The 24,791-nt window shown below is 46.3% G+C and overlaps 1 protein-coding gene and 1 pseudogene across 1 annotated transcript; both read right to left on the bottom strand.

Moving 5' to 3' along the window:
- Positions 1–3,280: 3,280 nt before the first annotated feature.
- On the bottom strand, positions 3,281–8,116 carry LOC117842003 (heat stress transcription factor B-1). The gene is made up of 2 exons (XM_034722336.2): positions 7,217–8,116; positions 3,281–4,274 (listed from the first exon to the last, which is right to left on the bottom strand). The coding sequence occupies exons 1-2, from the start codon at positions 7,490–7,492 to the stop codon at positions 3,621–3,623; spliced, it is 930 nt and encodes a 309-aa protein (XP_034578227.1). The 5' UTR covers positions 7,493–8,116; the 3' UTR covers positions 3,281–3,620.
- A 13,687-nt stretch (positions 8,117–21,803) lies between these two features.
- Positions 21,804–22,270, bottom strand: LOC140222016 (secreted RxLR effector protein 161-like; annotated as a pseudogene).
- Positions 22,271–24,791: the final 2,521 nt, after the last annotated feature.

Here is a 24,791-nt window from a genome sequence, read left to right as displayed (position 1 = left end):
ACCAGTGATTATACGCCGCGCTTTCCTCACTTCCGATGGCTAGGACACAAGAGACAAGGGATTATACTGGTTTAGGAAGATCCCTACGTCCATTTTCGGCAGGAGTCATGTTCCTTAGATCAAGTGCACTGAGCTTACAACGGGGTGCTTGCAAGCAAGTGTTCATGCGATGCGAGGGTGTGTGCAAGTGTAAATGAATGCGAGAGAGAAAGGAGGCCCAATTCCCTCTATATAGGTCAAGGACTGGGCGATAAAGTTCAGAAATAGGGGGGGTCCCCGACCTCAAAGGTCGGGGGTCGTGATGTGGTCAGGTCTTCCTTGCACCAAGGGGCTTCCTTTTCCTATCCTCTTGGCCGGTATGGGCTTTGCACGCCCTGTACGGTGGCTCCTGTACGGCGTGGGCCGCTTACGCATGGCCTGACCTGCTCCGCGGCGTGCTCCATCCTGTCTGCCAACCCGTGGTAGTGAACAGGGCGAAAGCCGTTGCTGACGTCCGTACTGGTGATGAGTGGGCGGGTCTTGGTCAGTGGCCTGGACATAGCGTGCCGCTCGTCTCGACTTTCCCCGACCTCTTTAGTGCGCTCACAGCCGCTCCACATCGTAACGTCTGTCGCTAGGTCCCACCTCACCTGCGGTCCCGTACCGAGCCCGGCGTGGGGGTCGGATCTTGATCTTGACGGGTTGCCCCAGCGGTGAGGATGATGATGACGTCGAGGACGCGTGGGCACGTATGACCATGCGTGGCCTCACTATGTAGGTCGCCCTGGGCAGTCCGAGGGGTGTAGCCTCACCCTCAAACCCCCCGGCTAAAGGGCAGTCCCCGTCGCCAGGTCACATCCCCGGCACGAGGCGGTCAGGGAGGCCACACCCCGCATTTAATGCTTCCGGTACGACGCAGGTCTTCCTGAGTCAAAAAGTGGGTGGGGCACTGTGGGTCCCTTGCGGGTCCCGCCCCCGATTTGGTCGGACTGGCGGGTTATGGTTCTCAGCCCCGGATCATGGAGGTTGGAAGATGGGTCGTGGCATCTCTTGGGTCACCTCTAGCATACTTCTTCGCTGTTGGGCCCTTGACTTTTTTATCTTGGCTGCCTTGAATCCCTCCCCCGAGGGGTACCTCGGTAAAGGAACCCATCACATCTCTCTCATTACCTCCAATATTTTTTGGGGTAAAGGTGAAGGATGGTGTCTCAAAATTCAAGATTCAGGTGATATATGGAGTGATGTTTTATAATTTCCCTTTATTTAGGTTTCAGGTGGAGTTTTTCTTAAGCTTAAAAGACCTTCGCAGCCAACAGTAATGGTGAAGGATAGCCGGTGAACGGTGGGAATAGCATGTAAAATGGAGTTGTGCAGGGTAGTCAGTGGCAAGCCACACCAAGGAAGCTAGCGGTATGATTTAGCTGGGCGAACATCCAGAGATGGGAAGGAGAGAAATCTCAACCATCCGGTCGAGAACATCTGGTAAATTTTTTCCCGATTGAAATTATTCTTTTTACGGCAGCACCCATATTTTACCTCGTCCAAATGAGGAATGGCGTTTATCTCAAAGGGTTAGGGGACATCAGATGATTCGAACATACTCGGACAACTCACTCACTCCCTCGGCCAATGCAAATTTGCGACTGTGCGGCCTTTTAATGGCCCAATACTAGATACCGTTAATTTGGGCCCACTTGAAGAGCTGGAAGCTCGAGATATATAGCTTGTGGGCCTTATTAGTTCAGTTGGGCTATTCGGGGCTTCTCTAGTACTGCTGAGTGAACTCATGTTTTGTGCATTTGTTTCACAAAAGTATGATTTCCACTGATCTATTCTCAAAGATTACATGCACTACCTCAACAGACAAAAACTAATAGCTTTGATCTACAAATCAGAACTAAATATTCCTTGCAGCACCAATAATTTCTTGTTTGACAATCCAGAAATGGGAGCCACTGTACCAATAAATCAAAGATGCTACTCGAACAAATCTGTAACACGTGCTACTCAAGCAAATCAATATATTGCTACAGGAATTGTGGCATAGAGATATCTTTCATACATTTTCTCGAACTTGTGAATAGCTGATGAGGTTTCTACATTTTTTTTTCCTATTAGGTCTTGCAAATCATTGCACAGCATGAGGTCATTTGAAACTGTTGTGCTAGGTTGTGTAAAATGTTTTGTATAAAAGATCTCGTGTAGTTTTAGTAGAACTTATACAGTGCTATTGAAATCTTTCGAAATATAAGGAAAGTAAGAAGGATAAAGAAGGAAATACTTAGTGTTTCTTTTCAAACCTAAATTTGTGCAGTGGCGCTGTCTGAAAATGTCTGCATACCTGAATAAGCTCCCGCTCCTGGTAAGTAACTCTAATTTCTAGAATCATGCCGGATATAGAGGCCATAGCATTATTTCATCTCTGAATAAAACTTCTTCTAGAAAATATATTTAAATGTAATCCGTCTTGTTTTCAACCCCCTTACTTCCGTCTCTCACTGTCATTGTAATCCATCGTGTTTTCAAACCTCCGTAGAGAATTGGCCTTTAGTCCCGGTTGGTAGGGTACAAATCTTCCGAAAATCCATCCCAGGACAAAAGACCCCCCTTTTATCCCGGTTGGTAATACCGCCGGCACTGCAAAAAAAAATAAAAATCACGAGCTCCCAGGAGGCCCCCACACGCGCACGTCACAAGTCACGCGATTTTTCACGCGAAATATACGCGTGCGCGCTGCGTAGGATTCGAACCCACAACCTCCAGCCTCACGCGTAGCTTTCTTGCCATCCCACCTACACACCACATCTAACTATGTAGGGGATGCTATCCTTTTGTATTAACTCGTGGGGATCCTTTTATCCCGGTTGGAAACACCAACCGGGATAAAAGACCCCCTTTTATCCCGGTTGGTATTACAAACCGGGATAAAAGGGTTCGAGGGATTTAGTCCTGTTACAGTGATTTCGTTGGGGACTGTTTGAGGTGTTACCAACCGGGATAAAATGGGGGGTCTTTTATCCCGGTTGGTGTTTCAAACCGGGATAAAATGCCTCTCAGGATCTTTTTTTCACACTAGCCTTTGCAACCGGGATAAAAGGTCCCGGTTGGTGAGCCCCCCACCAGTGACCGAGCTTTAGTCCCGGTTGGTGAACCTTTTGTCCCGGGCCAACTTTAAACCGGGACAAAAGGGGGCGCATCGAAAGCCAATTCTCTACTAGTGTTATACCCTATTTTTGGAGCAACAGTTTTGAAAATTAAAAGAGCGTAGGTTTAAGAATCAACAAAATCACTAAGTTGCAAATAGCATAAAGAAATCTTTTTTCTTTACTTGGAAATGATAATGATCCATTCTGAACACACAGGGCTCCTTTTAGCTCTCGTCTCTACTACTTTCAATCTTCCTACCTATAAAGCATCCCATGATTAATTCTTAACACGCCTTACGCGCATATCTCCGGCGTCCTGTGTTCTGCCTTTACAGTTTTACCACAGCACTGGCTTTGATTACTTGGTTGATCGATGGAATCATCCTTTACCATCAACCTCACGCCTTGCACGATACATGGCACGCGCTCGCTGTAAAGCCGGCAATGTCGCGGCCCGCCGCGGAGCGCGCGCGCATCTGTTCCAGAGACCAGACCTTAGTTCTCACCGCCGAACCGGCCCGGGCCCGACGACGGCACGCCGACCCATGGCTCGCCGATCCTGATCATCTTGATTGGCCGCTCGCTGGCCGCCGCCTCCTCGCACCGTCCCCTCTTCCTCGCGGCGTCCTTGAGGAGCACCCCGAACAGCTTCACGCTCTTCCCCTCCTCGCCGCCGCACTCCAGCTGGTCGGCCACCGCGCTGCGGCACTGCTGGTGCGCGTCCCCGGCCGCCGCTCGGACCACGTCTTCCTGCATGAGCATCCCGAGGTCGAGCTGCCGGACGTCGAGGAAGCGGGAGAGGAAGCCCAGGAGCTCCTCGCATTGCCGGCGCGCCTGCGCCAGCTCGGTCGCCAGCGTGCGGTTGTCCTTCTTGAGCTGCTCGTTCTCGCTGGTCAGGTCGGCCCGCGGCGGCGACGACGCCGACGAGGAGCTGCGTTCGTTGCCGCCGCCGGACGTGGTGGCCGACGCGGGAGGCGCGGGCGGCAGCGGCGGAGGGAACGCGACGTTCACGGCGCCGCTGCCGCCGGACTTGGAGGACTGCGGCGTGGTGGACTTGCGGCGACGGATGCCGGACAGGAGGCCTTGCTCGCCTCGCCGGAAGTTCTCGTTCGCGAACTCCCACCGGTCAGGCACCACCTTCCGGAAACCCTGCACGATGGTCATCATCGATCGTTAGCGTCCAATACAGTTCGATACAAAGAACAAAAAAGAGTAGGGGCAAAAATGGGTATATATAAATTAACTACAGCAAATTTAATTACCAACGAGCTGAGTAGCTGAATGCATGAGAGTGTCCTCCCATACATCCCACTTGATCTCAGCAAATTAAAAACTAGTACTGTACTTTATCAAGGCACTCTTGATTGTTCTCTAGCATGTCAATTTCAAAGGTATAATCAATCGTCTGCAACTCTGTCTGACTAAGATTAATTAACTATGACAATCCTGTATATATCATCTGATCCTATCTTTTTAATTTCTCCTTCTGTCTTTGACAGACAGCTACGTGCAAAAAAGTTTAATAGGAGTCTCGGCATCTACACTCAGCGACTTTAAAAAATCCACCATGACGTACGTGTACGTTCTTCTCTTTGTTAAACTCTGACGAAGGTCGCTCATCAGTCGTCAGTTACTTTTCTTTCCCCGTTGGTTGCCACGGGCCACGGCCAAGTTAGTCATATCATCATTTGACCAGGATGAAGGACCAACGTGAAGACAATCTAGTGCATCAGGGAGCACCAATAATAATAAACGAGAATAATTTTATTTGAGATGTCAAACTAGAACTCTAGAAGCGTATCTAATCACTGCCAGCTCATCACACCAAGCGTGCCTGCAATGGACACCTTTTCTTCGTAAAATTCCAATCACCAGCAAGACGTGGTGGAAGCTGGAAAGTCTCTGATCGGAACGACCAACCATTTGGTTGGGTATATTCCACGCTACACGCCAGGGCCTATCTACGTCTACCTATCCACTTTCAGCAGCAGACGGTGCTCAGATAGTCAGACGGATAACGCCTTAGCCTTTCACATTCTCGCAGAATGAAGCTAATACCTCTCCTCTCATTAGAATAGTTGAAGGATCGGTGAGAAAAACCCGCTGTCAGTGTGAAGCTTTGACTGGGTTAGTGGACAAGTCATCATCTCTCATGCCCCCAAATTCTTGTGAGGCAACACAAGAATCAATCAACAACCACACCAATGTCAGAGCGAATCGTCTCTCCACACGCATATGTTCAGTTTCAGTTTACCAAGAAAAATCATTCATTCTAACGTTCTTTTTTTCCTTGAGGGATTTTCCAATCTCAACAACCAAAAATGAAAGGCAACCGAATAATCGTTTGGTGGCTTGGACTGAATGATTGTTTGCTGAGCTTAATTGCATACGCGCCCAGTTCATAGCCCACGGCCACGGAAGAGCCCATGGCAGATTGAAAATTGAAGCCCACCCATCCATCCGAAGCTTCCTTCAGATTCCTGTGCCATAGGTAATGTGCTGTGATAATCGCGGGGCCCCGGGCGCACTAGCTAGAATATCATGGTCATGTCGCCACTAACACCACCCGTGGCGTGTCAAGCGACCTGATCAAGACAACCGCGCGCCTGATTAGCTTTGCTCTCATGGAACTGCCCGCTAGCTCCCAACTCGTTGCGTGTTGCTACGTGTCCTGAGAGACGCCGAGACCACATGATCTGAAGCAACCACACTCCAGTCCCAGCATTAGAAATGGCTAGTCACCCTCTCCAGAATCCAGATACCATGATCCAGTTCCGTTTTTGTGCAGCTGGCATATGCTACAGCGTATAGCACAGCACAAAGATACCCTCAACGCACGCCGCTTTTCTTCAGCTAGCTGCGAATCATCTGGTTCATTTTTTGTGCCCTGCAAGCGAGTCATTACAGTGACAAGGGCTGGCAGCAAGGAAGCAGGCCCCTTGAAAGAAACCTGCTATCACACCATCAACAACCGAGAGTTCTAGAAAAAGGGACAAAAAGACAAAAAAACAAAATGAGGCGACCATCAGCAGGAGGTTCGGCCACCCTTTTCATGTTTTTTCTATAATCACCTTTCTCGGTCCCTTTTTTTTCCCCCTTTATCATTTCCTAAAGCAATCCGGAGCGACTAGCGGACCGCGTTATTAATTTGGAGCCGATAAGCATGGTTTGCGTGGGAAAAGAATTAAAAGGGGAGGTAGAGAGATTGACTTCCGCACTTACGTACTCCTTCCTATCAACGACGACACGTAATCAAGCTGGTTGACGGTTTGCTGTACTGTACTCTGTCTGGAAGGTCAGGTCAGGTCAGGCCAGGTCAGTACGGGCTGCGTGCACACACGGGCAATACGATCCTCATACGGCTGCGCAACGCGACAAGGAAAACGCTTGCTCAGTTTCTACGTTTCAGCTGGCCGGCCGGCCTACACAGCTTCGTTCTGGACTCGTGTCTCTATTGCGATCTGGACTCGTCAGTCGACACGGCTCAATCTATCCATCCCGTCGTCGAGACGAGACGTCTCTCCGTTCGTCGGTTCACCTACATGTGCACCGCCGCGGCCCGTAAAGAAAGACGGTGCCCCTACCGACCCTTGAGCAGTTCGCTATAGCGAAACATGTGCGGCGCGGTTGACCGGAGATTGGTCACCTAGATTCTAGAAAGAACACGGGCTGCCGAATCAGCAAGCAATAGCAGCTGGATCAGAAGAGACGAAAATGACATGCTATAGATCAGAACCAGAAGTAGCCTGGCCGCGACAACGATGGCGCGCCGGCCCGGAGCTAGAGGTAGCTACTACGCAAATAAACATGAGACAAAAGTAATCAGAGTGGCAACCCATCGATATACCTAGCTAACCAAATATACGGCGAACCAAAATCACGCAAGTCTCTAGCTATCTGCTTGCAGCAATTTCACCAAGAGCGAGAGATCGATAGATGATCATGGAATCAATCGTTGAGATAGAAAAAAATAAGAAAAAAAATACAAAGGTGCCATATTGCTACGATGATGTAACAGTAGATGGAATTGACAACTGATGGTTTATAGTAAAGAAGAAGATAAGCAAGTGGGGGTGTGCGAGCGTACTCACGTAGGTGTTGAGTTGGCGGACGAAGGAGGAGAAGTTGCAGTGCTTGAAGTGGAGCGGGAGGAGGTCGCGCGCCAGCTCCACGGGCTTCCACACGACGAAAGAGCGGCCCTGCTCCGCCCACGAGATCACCTCGTCCGTCGACGGCTCCTCCACCATCTGGTGCGTCTTGGTCAGGAACGGCGCCGGCCCGCCGCCCGCCCTCGCCCCGCCGCCGCTCTTCGACGTCGCCGGCTGCCCCGCCGCCGCCACGGCCACGGCCACGGCTTCCGCCTCCATCTCGCCGGCCGGCTTGCTCGACCGACTGCCTTCTACTGGTCACACGAATCTCACTCGCCTATATGTATATCCCCTCTTTCTCTGCTGCCTACTAACTAGTAACTGATCACTTTGTGTGTTTGTGTGCACGGTTTGGCTATCTAATAAAAGAAGCTAGTAAGGTTGCTGATGGCCGGCCGGAGCGGCTGGCTCTAGCAGCAGGAAGCGGCGGCGGCCGAGAAGAGCAGGAGGGCGGTGAGGAACTCCCAGCCCCAGACGTAGAACCCGGTGACGACCGCCCTCCGCCCGCACCCGCCCGCCTCTACTCCCATGTAAGCGCCGCCTGCGCTCCCGGCGTACGGCCTGTGGTCTCTCCCTGTTCCTCTCTCTCCGCCCTGGCGTCGCTCGTCTGGGGAGGGAGGGGCCGTGCTCGCCTCGGCCGATTTTAAAGGGAGGTGTGGGTCGATCGGGACAGACGGGGGAGGAAAATAAGGAGCAAAGCAGAGGGATTTCTTTTGCCAACAGGACTTGTGCGAGAGGCGATGTAGACCAGAGCCAGAGCGGCGGTTGCTTTCGTCGTTGGGCTCCTTGCTTTCCTTCCTGGGACTGGGCTGGCCGCGCTAGTAGCGTGAGTTGCGTCTATTTGTTTGTTCAGTTCGCGCGGGTCAGTGTGTGCGCGGTATGCTCTCTCAGGCGGTCCAAATAAGAAGCTTCCTCCGCCTTGCCTGCCCCAGAGCCGTGGGCGCCGCGCTCTCCTGTCCCCTCGCGCCCTCCCCGTCCCGTGCGCCCCTCCCACCGTGCACCGGGTCAAAACCGTCGCGCGAGAGCTGGGCCTGGAGGCAGGAGGCCTGCCGTTCGAGGCCTCGGCGCCCCGGGGTGGGGTGGGACGGGTGCACCCGGCGGCCGGGGAAGGTCGGAGCACCCACCCGGCGGTCGGCCTAGGCCCAGCTCGAGGACGAATATGGTGTCCTTTTGGTCCGTGCCCCCGTACCGGCGGGGCCGCTTGTTCCAGAAACCTTCACGACCGGAATTCCTCTGGTCACCTGTCAGCAGCGCGGCCGGCTTGTGTGCCTCGCCGTCGCAGAGACAGAAAAAGTAAACCCAAATGCGCGTGGAAAAGCAGCGCGCGAGCGCGGACTTGTGGCCCGTCCCCTCCCGTGTGGCTCGCGCGCTCGCTCCACACTCCACCCCCGATTTGTCCACATCTCGCTTCCATGGATGTCACCCCCATCTTGGTTCAACTCCAAATCCCAGCTTTGGCACTATGCAAAAGGAAGATTCCCCATCACATCAAACTTGCGGTACATGCATGGAGTAATAAATGTAGACGAAATTAAAAATTAATTGTACAGTTTTGTTGTACTTTGCGAGACGAATCTTTTAAGCCTAATTAGTCAATGTTTGGACAATAATTCACAAATACAAACGAAATGCTACAGTGTGCTACAGTGCTGGCTCAGTAATTTTAGCACTCCAAATTTTAGCAACTAAAGGTCTTGGGTAGTGGGCAGGCGCCCTCCGTGAGTCCTCCTCCCTCACAACTCAACCCCAGCGTGCCAAACGCCCATCCATCGACTGTGCTGCAAATTTCTGAGTAGACTTCAAAAAAAGGAAAATAGGACAGATTTGCACCGTCGACGGTGCTTGAAACGCCGGACCTAATATGAACCTGAGGCTAGAAAAAGAAACTGGATTTGATTGACAGATGGAGTGTGGTTGGTTTCATCAGACGCCCCGCTGATCTCTTCTCCGTGAAAAAAGAGAGGAAAACATCCCAGCTGAGGGGAGTAGGTGCGAACAAGATGTTTGGCTACCACGATCATTGAAGCTTTGGACTTTTTCATCGCGTGACGCGAGAACGGCGCGAGAGATGGGAAGGCCGGAGCCAGCGATCGATCGTTACTGGCGCAAGCCAAATCACCGGTCGCCCAGCTTGACGTGGACGCGCAGCCGGGCCGGCGGTGTCGACCGTGCCGTCAGACTGATGCGAATCATAGGTGGACTGATGCATACCAGCTAGCACTTCCTTCTCGCTGCGCTAGTTTGTGTGACGAATATCAGAGAACAAATGGAACTGAAAACAAGCCTCATAAGAACCCGACTGTCAGTGCACAGTAAAGTACTAGGAATTAATCGGCCGAAGTCCTGGATGTCTGTTCTGTTCGCTCCATCATCGTCGTCTCTCTCGGTACGGAGATCACGTACAGCTGAGGTCTGAGGAAAACGAAGAACCCCGGTGCCCAATGCTTCCCAGACGCCATCCCAGAGCCTTGTCTTCAGTACAGCAAGTACTATTACACCAACCCCAACAAGCATATTATAGTTCCCCATCGATCTTTAACACCATGGGATTGGGACCGAAGATTCCCACTCAACAGCCGTAAGTATTTCCCATCCCGATCCGTTCCAAAATCGCGTCTCCGGCCGGGGTCCCGGTCGTATGGATATCCATCTCCCCAGCTGGCTTTGGCTCCGAACCGCAAAAGGCAGGCACAAACACATCACGTGATAGTAGCAGGGCCGGTCCCGAGATTTGAAAGGTGCGGGTGAAAGACCCTTAACAAATATATATAAAATATTCCTAATAAATACTTAAATGTATCTAAAAGTAATATTTATAGAAAATTATTTATACATATTATTTTGAAAGGTTCTTCTAACATTTCTCGATGCAAAGTCACTTATGATAGGGTTGATGTCAATCTTATCCAACAATTTTTTCTCGATGCATAATGTTGCCAAACCATTTAACCTCGCCTAAGTTATTGTTGACATCAAATAGTTCTTCAATAACTTCAATTTTGAAAAGTTTCTTTCGGCTGATGTGAGTCACAGGTACAGTAAACAAGAGTCGGTAAGTAATGGAGACATTAGGATAACAATCCACATCTCTGACATGCTCGAAAATCTTCATAGCAAACATTACGCCATCTGACAAAGTGAATATCATAATCTTTAATTCAGAAATAAGATCATATATCTGATTACTCTCAGGGCCCTGATTACTCTTACAAAATTTATCCATAGCTCCTCTATGTGATTCTATCAACTCATCCACATGTATTTTTTTTCCTTTTCTCGTTACCTGATTCATATTTTCTAGATGACGTGATATTCCACAATGCTGAAATTATTATAAATACACAATAGTTATAAATCAGTTGAGATTAAATAACTTATGATAGTGAATTAATAATTAATGGTATGGAGAATTAGGGAATTGGCAATCGAATCACCTGATCACAGAAGCGAATTGACGATCTCCTATCCGATCTCCGCCCGTCCGTTGTTCCATCGAGGGGTGGCGGGTGCGCGATGCGAGCGGGAGAGAGGACCAGCGGCAGGATGAGGCGATAGGGATGAGGGGGTGCGGTAGATGAATTGGACTCTTTTTTTAACCACGAAGTAGGCCCATCTTAATGTCACCTTTTACTGTGAATCATTGTGGGCGGCGCAGTAACAAAGACTACCTTTTTCTGAGCTTCCACCTTAATGCTATTGGAACATAAATGCTATTGGAACATAAGCATTGTCCTTACTCTAAGAATTATGTTACCGTTACTATGCCCTGAGATTTGGGAGCCCGGGCCGGCCCTGGATAGTAGCTTGGAACCTTGACTGCACCGAACCCTGGAACTGGAAATGTCATGACAATTTCCCTGTGAAGTTCTATGGCTGAGGGTGTATCTATCTTGAAAGTTCTAATCAAGGTCCAGTCGTGCAGGCAGACTGATGAGTGCGAGGAAGAAAACAGGAAAGGACATTAGTGGAATCCGTGACAGTCCCAAGCAAATTGCATCTCCGAACTGAACCTCCGGATAAGTCGCCCATTTGAACCGCTCAGCAGAAGCTTAAACACCGAGATAATCAAACACAAGCGGTCAAAGGAAACTCCCAGCAGAACCTTCTCCATCGCCATTGTCCATCCCGTCCGCGCGCGCGCCGTCCTCCCGTGAGATCAGCGAAGCAGGAGACCCGTTTAGCATTCCAGTTTGCCCGACGCGACAGCATTTTTCCTGCCCTGCCAGGTGCAAGTTGTAACCGAGCGCGCGCGGCTGGGCCAAAAAAGTCAGCAACTTGGCGCGCGCGTCATCAGTCATCGAGCGAGAGAGATCGGAGGCGGCCACCTTCCCCCCGGCCCGGGCTGGCGGCTGGCGCTCGTTTTCTCCGCCCCGCTTTTGTTTCAGTTGGTGAGGCGTTTACTTGGGCGATCACCGAGTTGGACAGGCAACCAACCAACCAACCCCCTGCCCTGGCCGTGGCCGGAGAAGAAAAAAATGCTGCTCTGGCTGCACTGCACGCTATCTAGTCTGTCCACAGCAGTATCATGAAAAGAAGAAGAAACCGGCCACTGCCCACTAGCTTGTAACGGGCCCTTTTTTTAATACCAGCGTAAAGCCCATGACAGTGCTCTCCGCAGGCCCTTCAAATTTCTAAGGAAGCAGGCCCTTCATTTGCAGCCCATTTTTATTATATCCGGGGAGCTCAGAGGCTTGTAAAAAGCTAGGCCCAATTACTTATTTTAAAGATCAGATCAGCCCCAATCGCTTACTCCGTATTTTACAATCAGGCCCAATTACTTCCGTTTGCGGGAAAATTGCGCTAGCGTCAAGATTTTGCATTTCTTCTTCTCTGTTTTTTTTTTCATTCACGACAGGATAGTTCAATGACAACGAATTGCAGCACGAAGCTGATGTAGGTTGCATACAGTTCGTGCAACAAAAAGAAAAAGATACTCTACAGTGCTTGTACGCATGTCACGTCCGTGTGGAGAGCGGAGACGCGACTTGGACTCCGATTCCAAACTCCACGTTACCTTCAAGGCTTCAACCCAAGGTACCACCGTACGAAACGCGGCCCTGCCATGATGCACATGCACGCACGTGCGCGCCCCACCTGCTCGTGTTGACAAACCCACCCGCACGATCCAGGAGTCGTCGCCTCGCCGCCGCACATGCGAGCGAGACTACGCGATCAACCAACCGATCAGGCGATCACCGACCGACCCCCTGATGCCCAAGTCTCCTTCCCCTCTCCATTTTCACCTTTTACTGCAAGCGTCGGGTATGGGTTAACCTCGACTGCTGCAAGCTGCAGGGCTTGTTTCTGGCGGTAGGCTCGCGTGTGTCAGCAGCACACTTGCAGCGAAAGCTCCAGCGTTTTTTTCAGAAGATGGCAGCTGCCGCCGGTGATTTTTCAGTGCTGGAAGGCTGCCAGTTTTTCGTTCACAAGTGACAAAAGCAACTGCGGTAAAAAACTGCCTGTGTACTGTGTCTACATGGGCGGGCGCATGGCCTCACCGTCGCCTACTCTCCTTGTCAGCACTCACAGAGTAACAGTATTATTTGTTCAAGCAACAGGCATCATTAAGCAACGTGCCGCATTAAAACAAGGCCATGTTTAGGTCCTCAAAACTTCCAACTTTGACACTATAAAAAAGAAGATTCCCCATCATATCAAACTTGCGGTACATGCATGTAGTACTAAATGTAGACGAAATCAAAAACTAATTGCACAGTTTTGGTGTACTTTGCGAGACGAATCTTTTGAGCCTAATTAGTCAATATTTGGATAATAATTCACAAAGACAAACGAAACGCTACAGTGTGCTACAGTGCTATAACAGTAATTTTGCACCTTCAAACTTTGGGCAACTAAACAAGGCCCAAGAGGCTCTTCTGTGCCGGTGTTTGTTTCCACGCCACTGTTTTATGCCCAGAGGGCTGAGCCTGCATGCAGTTTTCAGATGCGCCACAGAGGCGGGCTCCTGCAGTAACCGATAGTGCGTGGAGTCCTTGACGCCTTGTTTTTTTTTAAAAATAAAGCAGGAGCACTGCTAATTCATCAGGGAGGTAGAGGTGATGAATAACTCTCTAATCTTACTCATACTTAAAATTAAGATACACTACCTCAATATAGGTTCCCGCATGCTCTCTGTAGCAGCTTCACGTCGTCTTCGATCGTATCGAAAACTTGCACCGGCTGTAGATATTTTCCTTTAAAGATTCGCCTGTTGTGCTCCTTCCATATGTTCCAAGCATTTAGGATGAGGTATGCTGACCTTGCTTCTTGTTAAACCCCGCCAGTGCTCTCCTCCACCATTGTTCCACATCTACATCTTCGTCTCCTGGTACGGTGATTTTGCCCCCAGTCTAGTTAGATACTAGCATCCAAACCTCTTTTGCGTAGGTGCATTGGAGGCACAAATGCACTGCTGTTTCTGCTGCCTGATCACATAGTTTGCAAATCGTTCCACATTCCCAATTTCGAGCCAACATTTGATTAGCTGTTAAGAGCTTGCTTCGTATGAACAACCACGCTAGCTTCAGCATGGGCTTCCCTAATGGCTTTGCCTTGAAAGGTACTATATGTTCCCTTGAGCTGTGCTTGGTAAGCTGATCTTGTTGTGTATGATCCATTAGCAGTCCACCTCCATTTAATATTGTCATCCTCATCATTGAGCTGAATATTCTGTACCAAATCCCATAGAGTGCAAATTCTGCCATTTGCTCCATTGATTGCATTCTCCATAAACCTCTTTATCTAGTTATGGTCTGTCAGATCCTCCCTCACCGTCCTATTTTTTCTCCATGCCAATTGGTATAATCCTGGAGCTATATCTCTAGGCGCCCTTCCATTAATCCAAGAACATTGCCAAAACTTGACCCTATTGCCATTGCCCACTGTTACTACTGTGCTGGCTCTGAAAAGTTGCTTGTCTATCTCATCACATGGTGTAGTAGATCCCACCCATGGCCTATCATGATCAACCCATTCATATCATAGCCATCGTAGGCGAAGTGCTCTACTGAAGGCTCCAAGTTCTAGGATACCTAGGCCATCAAGGTTTTTGGGTAGTGTTGTTTGCTGCCATTTCACTAGATAAGATCCTCCACTAGCCATCTCTGACCCCTTCCACAGAAAATTTCTTCTCACTTTGTCTATTTTTTCACTGTCTATTTTTTTAAAGCAAAGATTGTGATGAAATAGATTGGTATGGTAGTGAGAATTGAACGCACAAGAATTAACCTGCCAACTTTATCAAGAAACCTTCCTTTCCATACAGGAAGTTTTGCTACTACTCGATCAATCAATGGTTGTATCTCTACTCTCTTCAATTTTGTTAGGCTGAGTGGCAACCCTAGGTATTTGCATGGAAATCTTTTAACTTGGCATGGCAAACTTTGCAAAATGGAGTTGATGTCCAGATCTTGACAGCTGATTGGATATGCAACACTTTTATGCAGATTTATGTTTAGTCCTGACACCCTATCGAAGGCATCCAAAATTGCTCTTACCACCTCAATCTCCTCTTTGATGGGGTTAACAAAGATTGCTGCATCATCAATATATAGGCTAATTCTGATCCTTGCTGTTGTGCTTCTGATTGGTGACAATAGAGACTCATTTTTAGCTAATGCTAAGAGCCTTTGCACTGGTTCTAGTGCTAGGATGAATAGCATAGGGGACAGTGGATCCCCCTGTCTAAGCCCAGTTCAGTGTTTGAATTTGCTTGTTTGTGTCCCATTTACCATCACTGCTGATGTTGCTATGCGCAGTAGAATAGATACCCATTCTCTCCATTTTGTTCCAAACCCCATATGTTCCATTACCTCCATCAAGTAGTCCCATCTAACTGTGTCAAAAGCCTTGGCAATGTCAAGCTTTAGGAATAGGGCTGGCCTCTTTGCTTTGTGTAAATCTCTGATCAAATTTTGTGTGTATAAGAAATTGTCAAGAATGTTTCGTTTTCTTATGAAGGCACTCTGATTTCTGGAGACCAGGTCATTCAACACCTGCGATAGCCTTGATGCAAGCAATTTTGATATGAGTTTAGCTATGCTACTGGTCAGGCTGATGGGTCTATAGTCAGTCACACTTTTTGCTTCAGGCTGTTTGGGTATTAGGATAATTTGTGCAGAGTTTAGGATATTGAAGTGTTGACTGTGTTGATTGTAGAAGTATTGCACCGCTAGCATCAGATCTTCCCTGATAATGTCCCAACAACTTTTGAAAAAGATACCAATGAAGCCATCCGATCCAGGTGCCTTCTCAGATTTTTGGTCCATAACTACTACTTTGACCTCCTCCTCTACGAACTCCTCTAAAAATTCACGATTGTGTCTCTGAAGGTTTAAAATTTCCCAGTTGAGGGTTTCTTATTTAGATTCTTCCTTTCCTAGGCCTGACTGGAAATGATGAAGAATTTCCTGCTCCTTTTCTGCATGTAAGTGGACCCTTCCATTTGCGGTGTCAAGTGCTTGTATGAAATTTTTTCTCCTCCTTCCATTTACTCCTAGGTCAAAAAATTTAGAGTTTGCATCTCCAGCTTTGATATATGTCAACCTTGATTGTTGCCTGGCCCTCAATTTTTCAATTGCTGTTAGTGCTAAAAATCTGTTCTTCAAGTCCCTCTTCAATAGTAATTCATCCTGACTAAGTTGCCTATGCTCTTGGACCACATCCAGGATCCATATCAGTTGTCTTGCTGCAGTTAACAGTAGCTTGTTGTTCCCAATGATTGATCTTGCCTAGCCTCTCAATCTTTTTGCTGTTCTTTGCATTTTAGTATGCAGTCTCAAGAATGGATTATGCAGTGCTACATTTTTATTCCAAGTTTCAGATATCTCTTCTTTGAATCCTCTAATTTTTTGCCAGAAGGACTCAAACCTGAACCCTCTGTAGCTACTAACTGCAATGTCCCCAGTGATTAACATGGGGCAGTGATCAGATACCAATGATGACACAGCTTCAAGCAATACATTAGGTAGCATGATATCCCAATTTGTAGTACAGAAGACCTTATCAATTCTAGTATGTGTGACATTATTTGTCCATGTGAATTTTCTCCCCCTTAGATCAATCTCTTTGAGTTCCAAATCATCTACCACAACACTAAAAGCTCCCATCAGCCTTCTATTAATGTTGTCATTGCTCTTGTCCTGTGCTTGTAATATCATGTTGAAATCTCCCAGCAGCAGCCACTTGTCAGATGTTAACCCTTTTATTTCTCTTATCTCATTCAGGAACTCCATCTTAGCATTATCTCCCTGTGGTCCATAGACCACTGTGACCCACCATTGCACTGGAGTAGTCTTAGCTTCCACACATGCTGTTATTGAGTTAGCTCTAAGAAACCACTCATTTATTTTGTAGTAATCCTCATGAACTGCTAGATGAATCCCCCCTTTGGTTTCTTGTGTCGGCAGATAAGCATAGCTCTTGCCAAACAGAGACCCTAGGCATTCTGTGACTAGATGATCACTGAATTCTCCAATCTTGATTTCTTGCAGGCAGATAATAGTGCCATTGACATCTCTGACAAGGTCCTTAACCACCTTTCTTCTTGCTTTGGCATTAAGCCCTCTAACATTCCAATCTAAAATTATACATCGTTGCTCATTCATGGATACTGTAATTAAAAGAATCTTGTGATGCCTAGAGGGGGAGGGGGTGAATAGGCTCACTTTAAAATATTCTTAAAAAACTTCGCAGCGGTATTAGATACGTCGGAACTTCTGACAGGGTCGAAACTTCCGGTACAGGGGCAGAACTTCCCACGACAGGAAATGAGCTAAACGAAATTCAAAATAAAACTTGAAACTGCCAATTCTATTTGAATCAAAAGGTTAGAAATGATGAATAGAGACTACTGGAAGTGATATATATAAGAGGAACTTCACAAATATATAGATCGGCACAAAGCTTCTAGATCAACAAGAACTAGAGGAACACAACAAGCACATGAGACAAAGGATTTGTCACTGAAGTTCACTCCCACAAAGGAAGCTACATCTCCGTTGAGGAGCTCACAAAGAGCCGGGTCCTCACTAACCCTTTACCTCTCTAAGTCAACCACAAAGAAGGATTTTGTCACTTACTACGAATCCTCATAAAGAGGATGGGTGATACAAACTTTTCGGGCGCACCACGTAAAGAAAGCGCTAAAACGGGCAACGCCAAACCATCTAGAAGCAAGCTTCAACAGTAACAAACGTGAATCGAAGGCCGAAGATACTTCAAGTGCTCTTGAGATAAACTTGTTGAACCTCACACTCAAAGCCCAAAGTCTCACACCTCCAATCTTTCTCTCACCCAAGCCCTAGCTCAAAAATCTCAAAAATTTAGCTCAAGAAGGGAGTGGGAAGGAGTATTGAATGCTCAAGAGGGTGTTTGTCTCGTGTTAGGTCAGCAACAAATGAAGGAGGGGCTGAGGGGGTATAAATATCCGAGCCCCAAAAACTAGCCGTTGCAGTTCTTTTAAGTGCTTGTCGGAACTTCTGAAAACTTCCGACACAGTTCAAATAAAACGGCTGGGAACCCCCTGCCGGAAGTTACTGGAAACTTCCGGTGCCTATTATCGGAACTTTCGACACAAGGTCGGAACTTTCGACACTGTTAAATTAAATCTGCTGAGCAGCCACTGGTGGAAGTTATTGAAAATTTCTGGCGGGTGTCGGAACTTCTGACACTCACAGAAACTGTATGAAATTAAATGTGCAAGTGTGTAAGTGGTATCTCTCATGGGTGGTTAGCATCTCAAACAAGCACTTTGACATCTTTAAGCTATCCATCTGCATCCTCCTTTATAGTACGATATTCCTATACTCAAATTCAAAAATAGAAATTATAAAAGATCTTCCTGTATGCTTCAACACCGTCGTTAAAACAAATTTGGGATCCTTTCTTGCACTTTTCCATTTCTTAACATTTGAACCTGTCAATTTCTCGATAAATTCATTAGTTCCTTAGTTATGCATGTCATCAACACCAAAACTCACTTAATGGGCCAAATGCACTTTCAATCTCCCCCTTTTGGTGATTAATGATAAGGCAACTAAGGCTCACAAGAGAAATATATAAAAATTTTGAATCCAATCATATAGGTGAGCTCCCCATTAACATGTGCATCTTTCGAGATAGAGACAAGATATCCTCAAATGCCATTTGCACATATTAAGTGGGCTCCCCTTATATCCTTGCATTCGTGGGGTGTAAAGGTGTGACATAAATATCATCGTGATGCATATGATAAGATATAACACTTCAACAAAGTGGAAAATAAACAATACACCAAACCATGATCATCACACATGAATAAAGTTCTAGATCCACACCAACATAGCAAATCATGAATAAGTCTTACAAACTTAAAAGTTCACTTGGCACACCATGCATCATACCACATTAAAGTTTTACATGTCCATAAGCCCACAAACTAAAAAACTCATAAAAAAGATAGCAGCGACCACCACATGGTCCATGGTGAGCTCACTGCCCCTTTGCCATCAAGCTCCAAAAAGGGGAGGCCCTTCCATAGCCATAACTCATCTCATCCTCCTCATCCTCATCATCATTATCACCCTCATCTTCTAGAGTATGAGCAGTGGGGATATCAACTTCTTTCTCCTCGGACTCCTCGCGCCCACCTAAATCTGCATCATCTTCTCCGTGGGGAGCCCCAAAGAACATGGAGGGTTGTCCAATTTCCTCCCAAGGGTTGTAGAATACTGGTGGAGGAGGGAAATCCATAGGAGCACGGACGGGAGAGTGTGGGATATCATTCTTACCCATGATCTCCTTTTGCCTCTTTTCTATCTTTAAGAGCTGCTCATCCATATGCTTCTTGTGGGCATAGATCTCTTCCGTATTGTGGTGGGCCACATTGAAGCAACCAAAGCGATCTTGTGATAGGAAGTTGAAGATCCCTTTCTTCTTAGGAGCACGGGAGGATGGAGGACCTCTAGAGCTAGAGGGCCTATGAGAGGATGATGGCCCATGAGACAGTGAAGCTCCAATAGATGGTCCTTGAGAAGATGAAAGCCCATGAGAAGGATCTTGTGATAGAGGACGGACACCATGGAAGCCAATCTTGCAAAGCCTTTCAATGTGACCCTTCTTTGGCTTGTAGACCGGATGACCCATGTCCGTCAAGATCCCCAACTTTGTCACTTCTTGGATCATAGCAAAACTATAAGGAGCATAGTGACAACTCTTCTTGGGTGAGTAAGAGCAAATAATAATCTCCTCCCAAATGAAGTCAAAGACACTAAACTCATCCTTGTCAGGATGCATTCTTGCAAGTAGGCTCTTTGACATGTTGGAGATGTTGTCCGCATCACCACCTTTAGGACAAAGGGTATAGCGGAAGAGCTGGTTTAGCAATTTGTAGAAAGGAACCATACCCTAGGTAGTGCCATGCTCAATTGTCCCATATGCACTGTCATACATAAAAGCCATCTCACCATCTTCAATGACATTTTCCATCTCATGAATCTTATATCTAGCGAGATCATGTTCGCCGTAACCAAGAATGCCCGCAAATTTCACATATGTCACGGAGAGGGGCTTTCCTTGAAGAGTTCAATGCATTACCTTATTGACCCGATCAATATAAAGATTAGCATAAAATTGAGCAATGACTTCCTCATTCCAATCATAATTGAATCCCATAAGAGAGATAAGATTCTTATTGTTGCATGCTTCCCAAACTTGATCAATGACAGACAGCTCAATTGCATTGAAGTATGGCCAATCAATTGACTTCATCTCTGTGGTAGGATGAGTCTTGCAAAAGATCACGGACTCATACCAATCGGCGTGAAATGCAGCCAAAAGCGGTCATCCCCATAGAACTCCTTTTGATATTTGGATGGCCTGTCATACCGGAGAGTTTGGATATCATGCTTGCCCTTTTGATAATCCACCATCCAAACTCCATTATATCCTGGCCTCTTTTCTTGAATGGGTTTAGACACCCGAAGGATCACTTGTTCAAGAAAATGTAAAGTGATCCTCTCATTCTCATCCATATGAGCACCTAGAGCGAATGCATTCTTCATGCGAGGCCGACCACCTTGACTAGGCCCCTCAGCTGGAGTAGGCTTCCCCCTGCCTCTAGCACGCACAGGTACTTTGGGAACGGCCTTCCTCTTCCCCTTCATTTGAGAAATAGGTATTTGATCTTCTAATTGGGTGGAGGAGTTAGATTCAATTTCCGAGGTCTCCTCATGATGTTTGCCTCTCCTTTCACGACCCATCTGACATGATTTGCAAAAAGGATTTGGATGGAGTCAAGAGATGATACACATGAATCGAAACAGAAACTTACCTGTCGGAACTTACGACCAGGAGTCGGAACTTCCAACACTGTCGGAACTTTAGACTCGGGGATGGAACATCCAATAGAGTCTGAGTTCGTCCAAAATTCATGGAATCTGAGAGTGCGCCCACCAATTTGAACAAGATCATAGGCATGAGTTATAAGGCATATCTAGAGTCTATCCCCCAATGGAAATTGATTAACTCCTACTACATTGAGAGATTGGGCGATGGGATTTTTGAATGAGTTACCTTGAAGATTTCCCACGCGAATCAAAGAACTTCCAATGGGGATAGGAACCTCCAAGGAGTGGGGAATCCAAAGAGACCACTACCAAAGACTTCCCACAGTTGGAAATCAAGATCCTCTCACACGATTGAGAGAGGAGAAGGGGTGGGCGTTGGTTTGAAAAAGAATGAGAGTTAAGGTTTCAAGGGGTATCCAACGGGTATATATACTTCCAAGCAGACTATTGGAAGTTCCGACGGGGTGTCAGAAGTTCTGACAAAAAATAAAACCAACTCCTGAGCACTCTCTGTCGAAAGAAACCTGAAAGTTCCTATGGTTATTGGAAGTTACGATGGTGCGTCGAAAGTTCCGATAATAAATAAAATTTCTCCTGGGAACCCTCAGTCGGCACTTTGCTGATACTTTCGGTGGCTGTCGGATGTTCCGGTGGTGTGCAGGAAGTTGCGATAAAGTTGAGATAGCTCCAAAAAGATTGATTTTGAGATAGGTAAAGATTGAGATTTAAAGATATGTGGCTTATGGACATATAAGACAACTTGACACTTAATGTTCAGCCGACAAGCAATATTACATAACAATTATCACTTGAGTCAAGTTTTGATCCAAAGATCAGAAAAAAGTTTTAAAAGAAACTCAACACAAAGAAATCTATTTTTCCTATCTAGGCAACAATCAAGTATGTGCAATAAGTCAAGCCAAGTTACAAGAATCCAAGATATTTAGCTCATTCCTCAAAGCACAAAACCTTTGCTCATCTAAAGGCTTAGTGAAGATATCGGCAAGTTGCCTTTCGGTGCTCACATGATGTAAAGCAATATCTCCCTTAGCCTCATGATCCCTTAAGAAGTGATGTCTAATATCCATATGCTTTGTTCAAGAGTGTTGCACCGGATTGTTAGCTAGCTTGATGACACTCTCATTGTCACATAATAGTGGAATCTTGCTAAACTCACAACCGAAGTCACTCAACGTTTGTTTCATTCACAAGAGTTGAGCACAACAAGCACTGGCTGCCACATATTCGGCTTTGGTGGTGGATAAAGCAACCAAATTTTGCTTCTTAGAGCTCCAAGATACCAAGGATCTACCAAGGAATTGGAAGTCCCGGTTGTACTCTTTCGGCCTACTTTGCAACTAGCATAATCCGAATTGGAATAGCCAAGTAGATCAAAAGTGGAGCCCATGGGATACCATAAGCCAAGGTTTGGAGTGTATACTAAATATCTCAAAATTCTCTTAACAGCCATCAAATGATATTTCTTAGGATTGGCTTGAAATCTTGCACACATGCACACACTAAGCATAATATCTGGTCTAGATGTACAAAGATAAAATAGAGAGCCAATCATAGAGCGATATACCTTTTGATCAACTGACTTTCCTTCTTCATTGAGGTCGAGATGCCCATTCAATGCCATGGGTGTCTTGATGGGTTTTGCATTGACCATATCAAACTTCTTGAGCATATCTTTTACATACTTGGTTTGACATATGAAAGTCCCTTTCTTCATTTGCTTGACTTGAAATCCAAGAAAGAAATAAATTCACCCATCATGGATATTTCAAACCTTTTGGTCATGATCCTACTAAATTCCTCACAAAACTTTTGATTAGTAGAACCAAATATAATGTCATCAACATATATTTAGAAAATAAATATATTCTTATCAACTTTGTGAGTAAAAAGAGTAGAATCGGCTTTGCCCATTACAAAGTCATTCTTGAGAAGAAAATCGTTAAGGCATTCATATCATGCTCTAGGATCTTGCTTAAGCCCATAGAGCTCCTTATGGAGCTTGTATATATGGTTGGGAAATTTTGGATCTTCAAAGCCCAGTGGTTGTTCCACATACACCAACTCAGATAGGGGGGCGTTCAAGAATGAACTTTTCACATCCATTTGATAAAGCTTGAAATCATGGTGGATAGCATAGGCTAATAAAATACGAATTGACTCAAACCTAGCTACGGGTGCATCATAGGTCTCACCAAAATCCAAACCTTCAATTTGAGTGAAACCTTATGCAACTAACCTTGCCTTGTTTCTTGTGACCACACCATGTTCATCTTGTTTGTTGCGGAAAACCCACTTGGTGCCAATCACATTTTGCTTTGATTTCTCAACCAACTCTCATACCTTATTTCTTACGAAGTTGTTTAATTCTTCTTGCATGGTAATCACCCAATTCGGATCATCAAGTGCTTCATCTACCTTGAGAGGTTCCATAGACGAAACAAATGAGTAACATCCACAAAAGGTTGCTAAATGTGAATGAGTTGTTACCCCAAAAACTAGCCGTTGCAGTTCTGTTAAGTGCTTGTTGAAACTTCCAACACTGGGTTAGAACTTCTGACACAGTTCAAATAAAACGGCTAGGAAACCCCCTACCGGAAGTTACTGGAAACTTTCAGTGTCTATTATCGAAACTTATGACACAGAGTCGAAACTTCCAACACTGTTAAATTAAATCCGCTGAGCATCCTCTGTTGGAAGTTAAAACTTTCGACAGGTGTCGAAACTTTCGACCCCATGTCGGAACTTCCGACACTCACAGAAACTGTGAGAAATTAAATGTGCAAGTGTGTGAGTGATGTCTCTCATGGGTGGTTAGCATCTCAAACAAGCACTTTGACATCTTCAAGCTATCCATCCGCATCCTCCTTTATAGTATGATGTTCCTATACTCAAATTCAAAAATAGAAATTATAAAAGATTTTCCTGTATGTTTCAACACTGTTGTTAAAACAAATTTGGGATCCTTTCTTGCACTTTTTTATTTCTTAACATTTGAACATGTCAATTTGTTGATAAATTCGTTAGTTCCTTAGTCATGCATGTCATCAACACCAAAACCCACTTAGGGGGCTAACTGCACTTTCAGTAATATCTCAGTTTCTCCCCCAGATTCATGTGGCACACACATGCTTGTAGCGCACACAGACATGCTTGTAGCACCCACCCACACACCCACCCACACACGCGCGCACGTGCATACACACACACACACACTCCTGATGCTGTGGGGATCATAAGGTTTCTCCCTGTAGCGCTAACGTGCCAAGGGGTTCTTCTGCTGCATTCTTAATCAGTCCAAATGTCTCTCTGAATCCTGTCACCACCTTCTTTTTTAGTGGTCCCACGAATTATTCTCTGAAGTTGCTATGATCTGCCGGAGCTACAGTTTTGCCCTTTTCCAGTATCCCACACTTCTTCATTAGTAACATAGTGGCCTATTCTTCCATGGTGAAGTTAGTCTTGGCATGATCTGCTAGCCTGTTACTCTTCCTTGTAGATTTAGTCAATTCCTTTGTGCTGGCTGCTGAATTTTCTTTTCCTTTTCCTTGGCGTGGCTTCTTCTGTAGCACTGGTGAAATGGTGGGTGGATCCAGTATTGCGTTTGGAAGTGGCCTGGTAACAGGCGTGTGCATCCCTAGCAAATGAGTTCCCTTGTTTACTGTAGACTGTTCGTCAACTGGATCATGTTGCTCAGGAAATGTTCCCTCCCCAGCTTGCTGTGATTCTTTTTGGTTAATATGCAGTCCCTCATTCTTAGATGCATTCATCAGTTCTGATTGAGCCTTGTTTATTGTAGTTCATCCGACAACCATCAGCTGTACAGCAGTGATTGACTCCTTTCCTTGCTACACTCCTGTCTGTGTTAATACAAATCCCTCACCATCTGATGTAGCCATGACCCCTAGTGGATCCACTCTAATGTCATCTTGGTTATGACCATTTGTCTGGTCCTCATCTATCTGGGCCCCATTTCCTGTTGAAGACCTTGCACATGTTTCTACCCAGTTTCATCTTTCCTATGCTTTCCCATTGCCCATGCTAGCTGGTCGACCTCATCTATCATACTATCTTGCCCTGTCTCTTCTGGTTGCCCTAAAGTCTGAGGTGCATAGTATTTTAATTGTGCTATAGCTATCTTCTTTCCCCCTATCTCTTTGCTTTGTTTTGTTGCC

This window comes from Setaria viridis, chromosome 2, assembly GCF_005286985.2.
Source record: "Setaria viridis chromosome 2, Setaria_viridis_v4.0, whole genome shotgun sequence".
NCBI lineage: Eukaryota > Viridiplantae > Streptophyta > Magnoliopsida > Poales > Poaceae > Setaria > Setaria viridis.
The sequence above is the reverse complement of the archived record's forward strand: the minus strand, read 5'-3'. Positions and strand labels throughout refer to the sequence as shown.

Coding starts and splice junctions, on each gene's coding strand:
- LOC117842003 (XM_034722336.2), bottom strand. CDS start 7,492: ATGGAGGCGGAAGCCGTGGCCGTGGCCGTGGCGGCGGCGGGGCAGCCG. Junction 4,275..7,216: donor TCCGCCAACTCAACACCTAC/GTGAGTACGCTC, acceptor ACCATCGTGCAG/GGTTTCCGGAAGGTGGTGCC.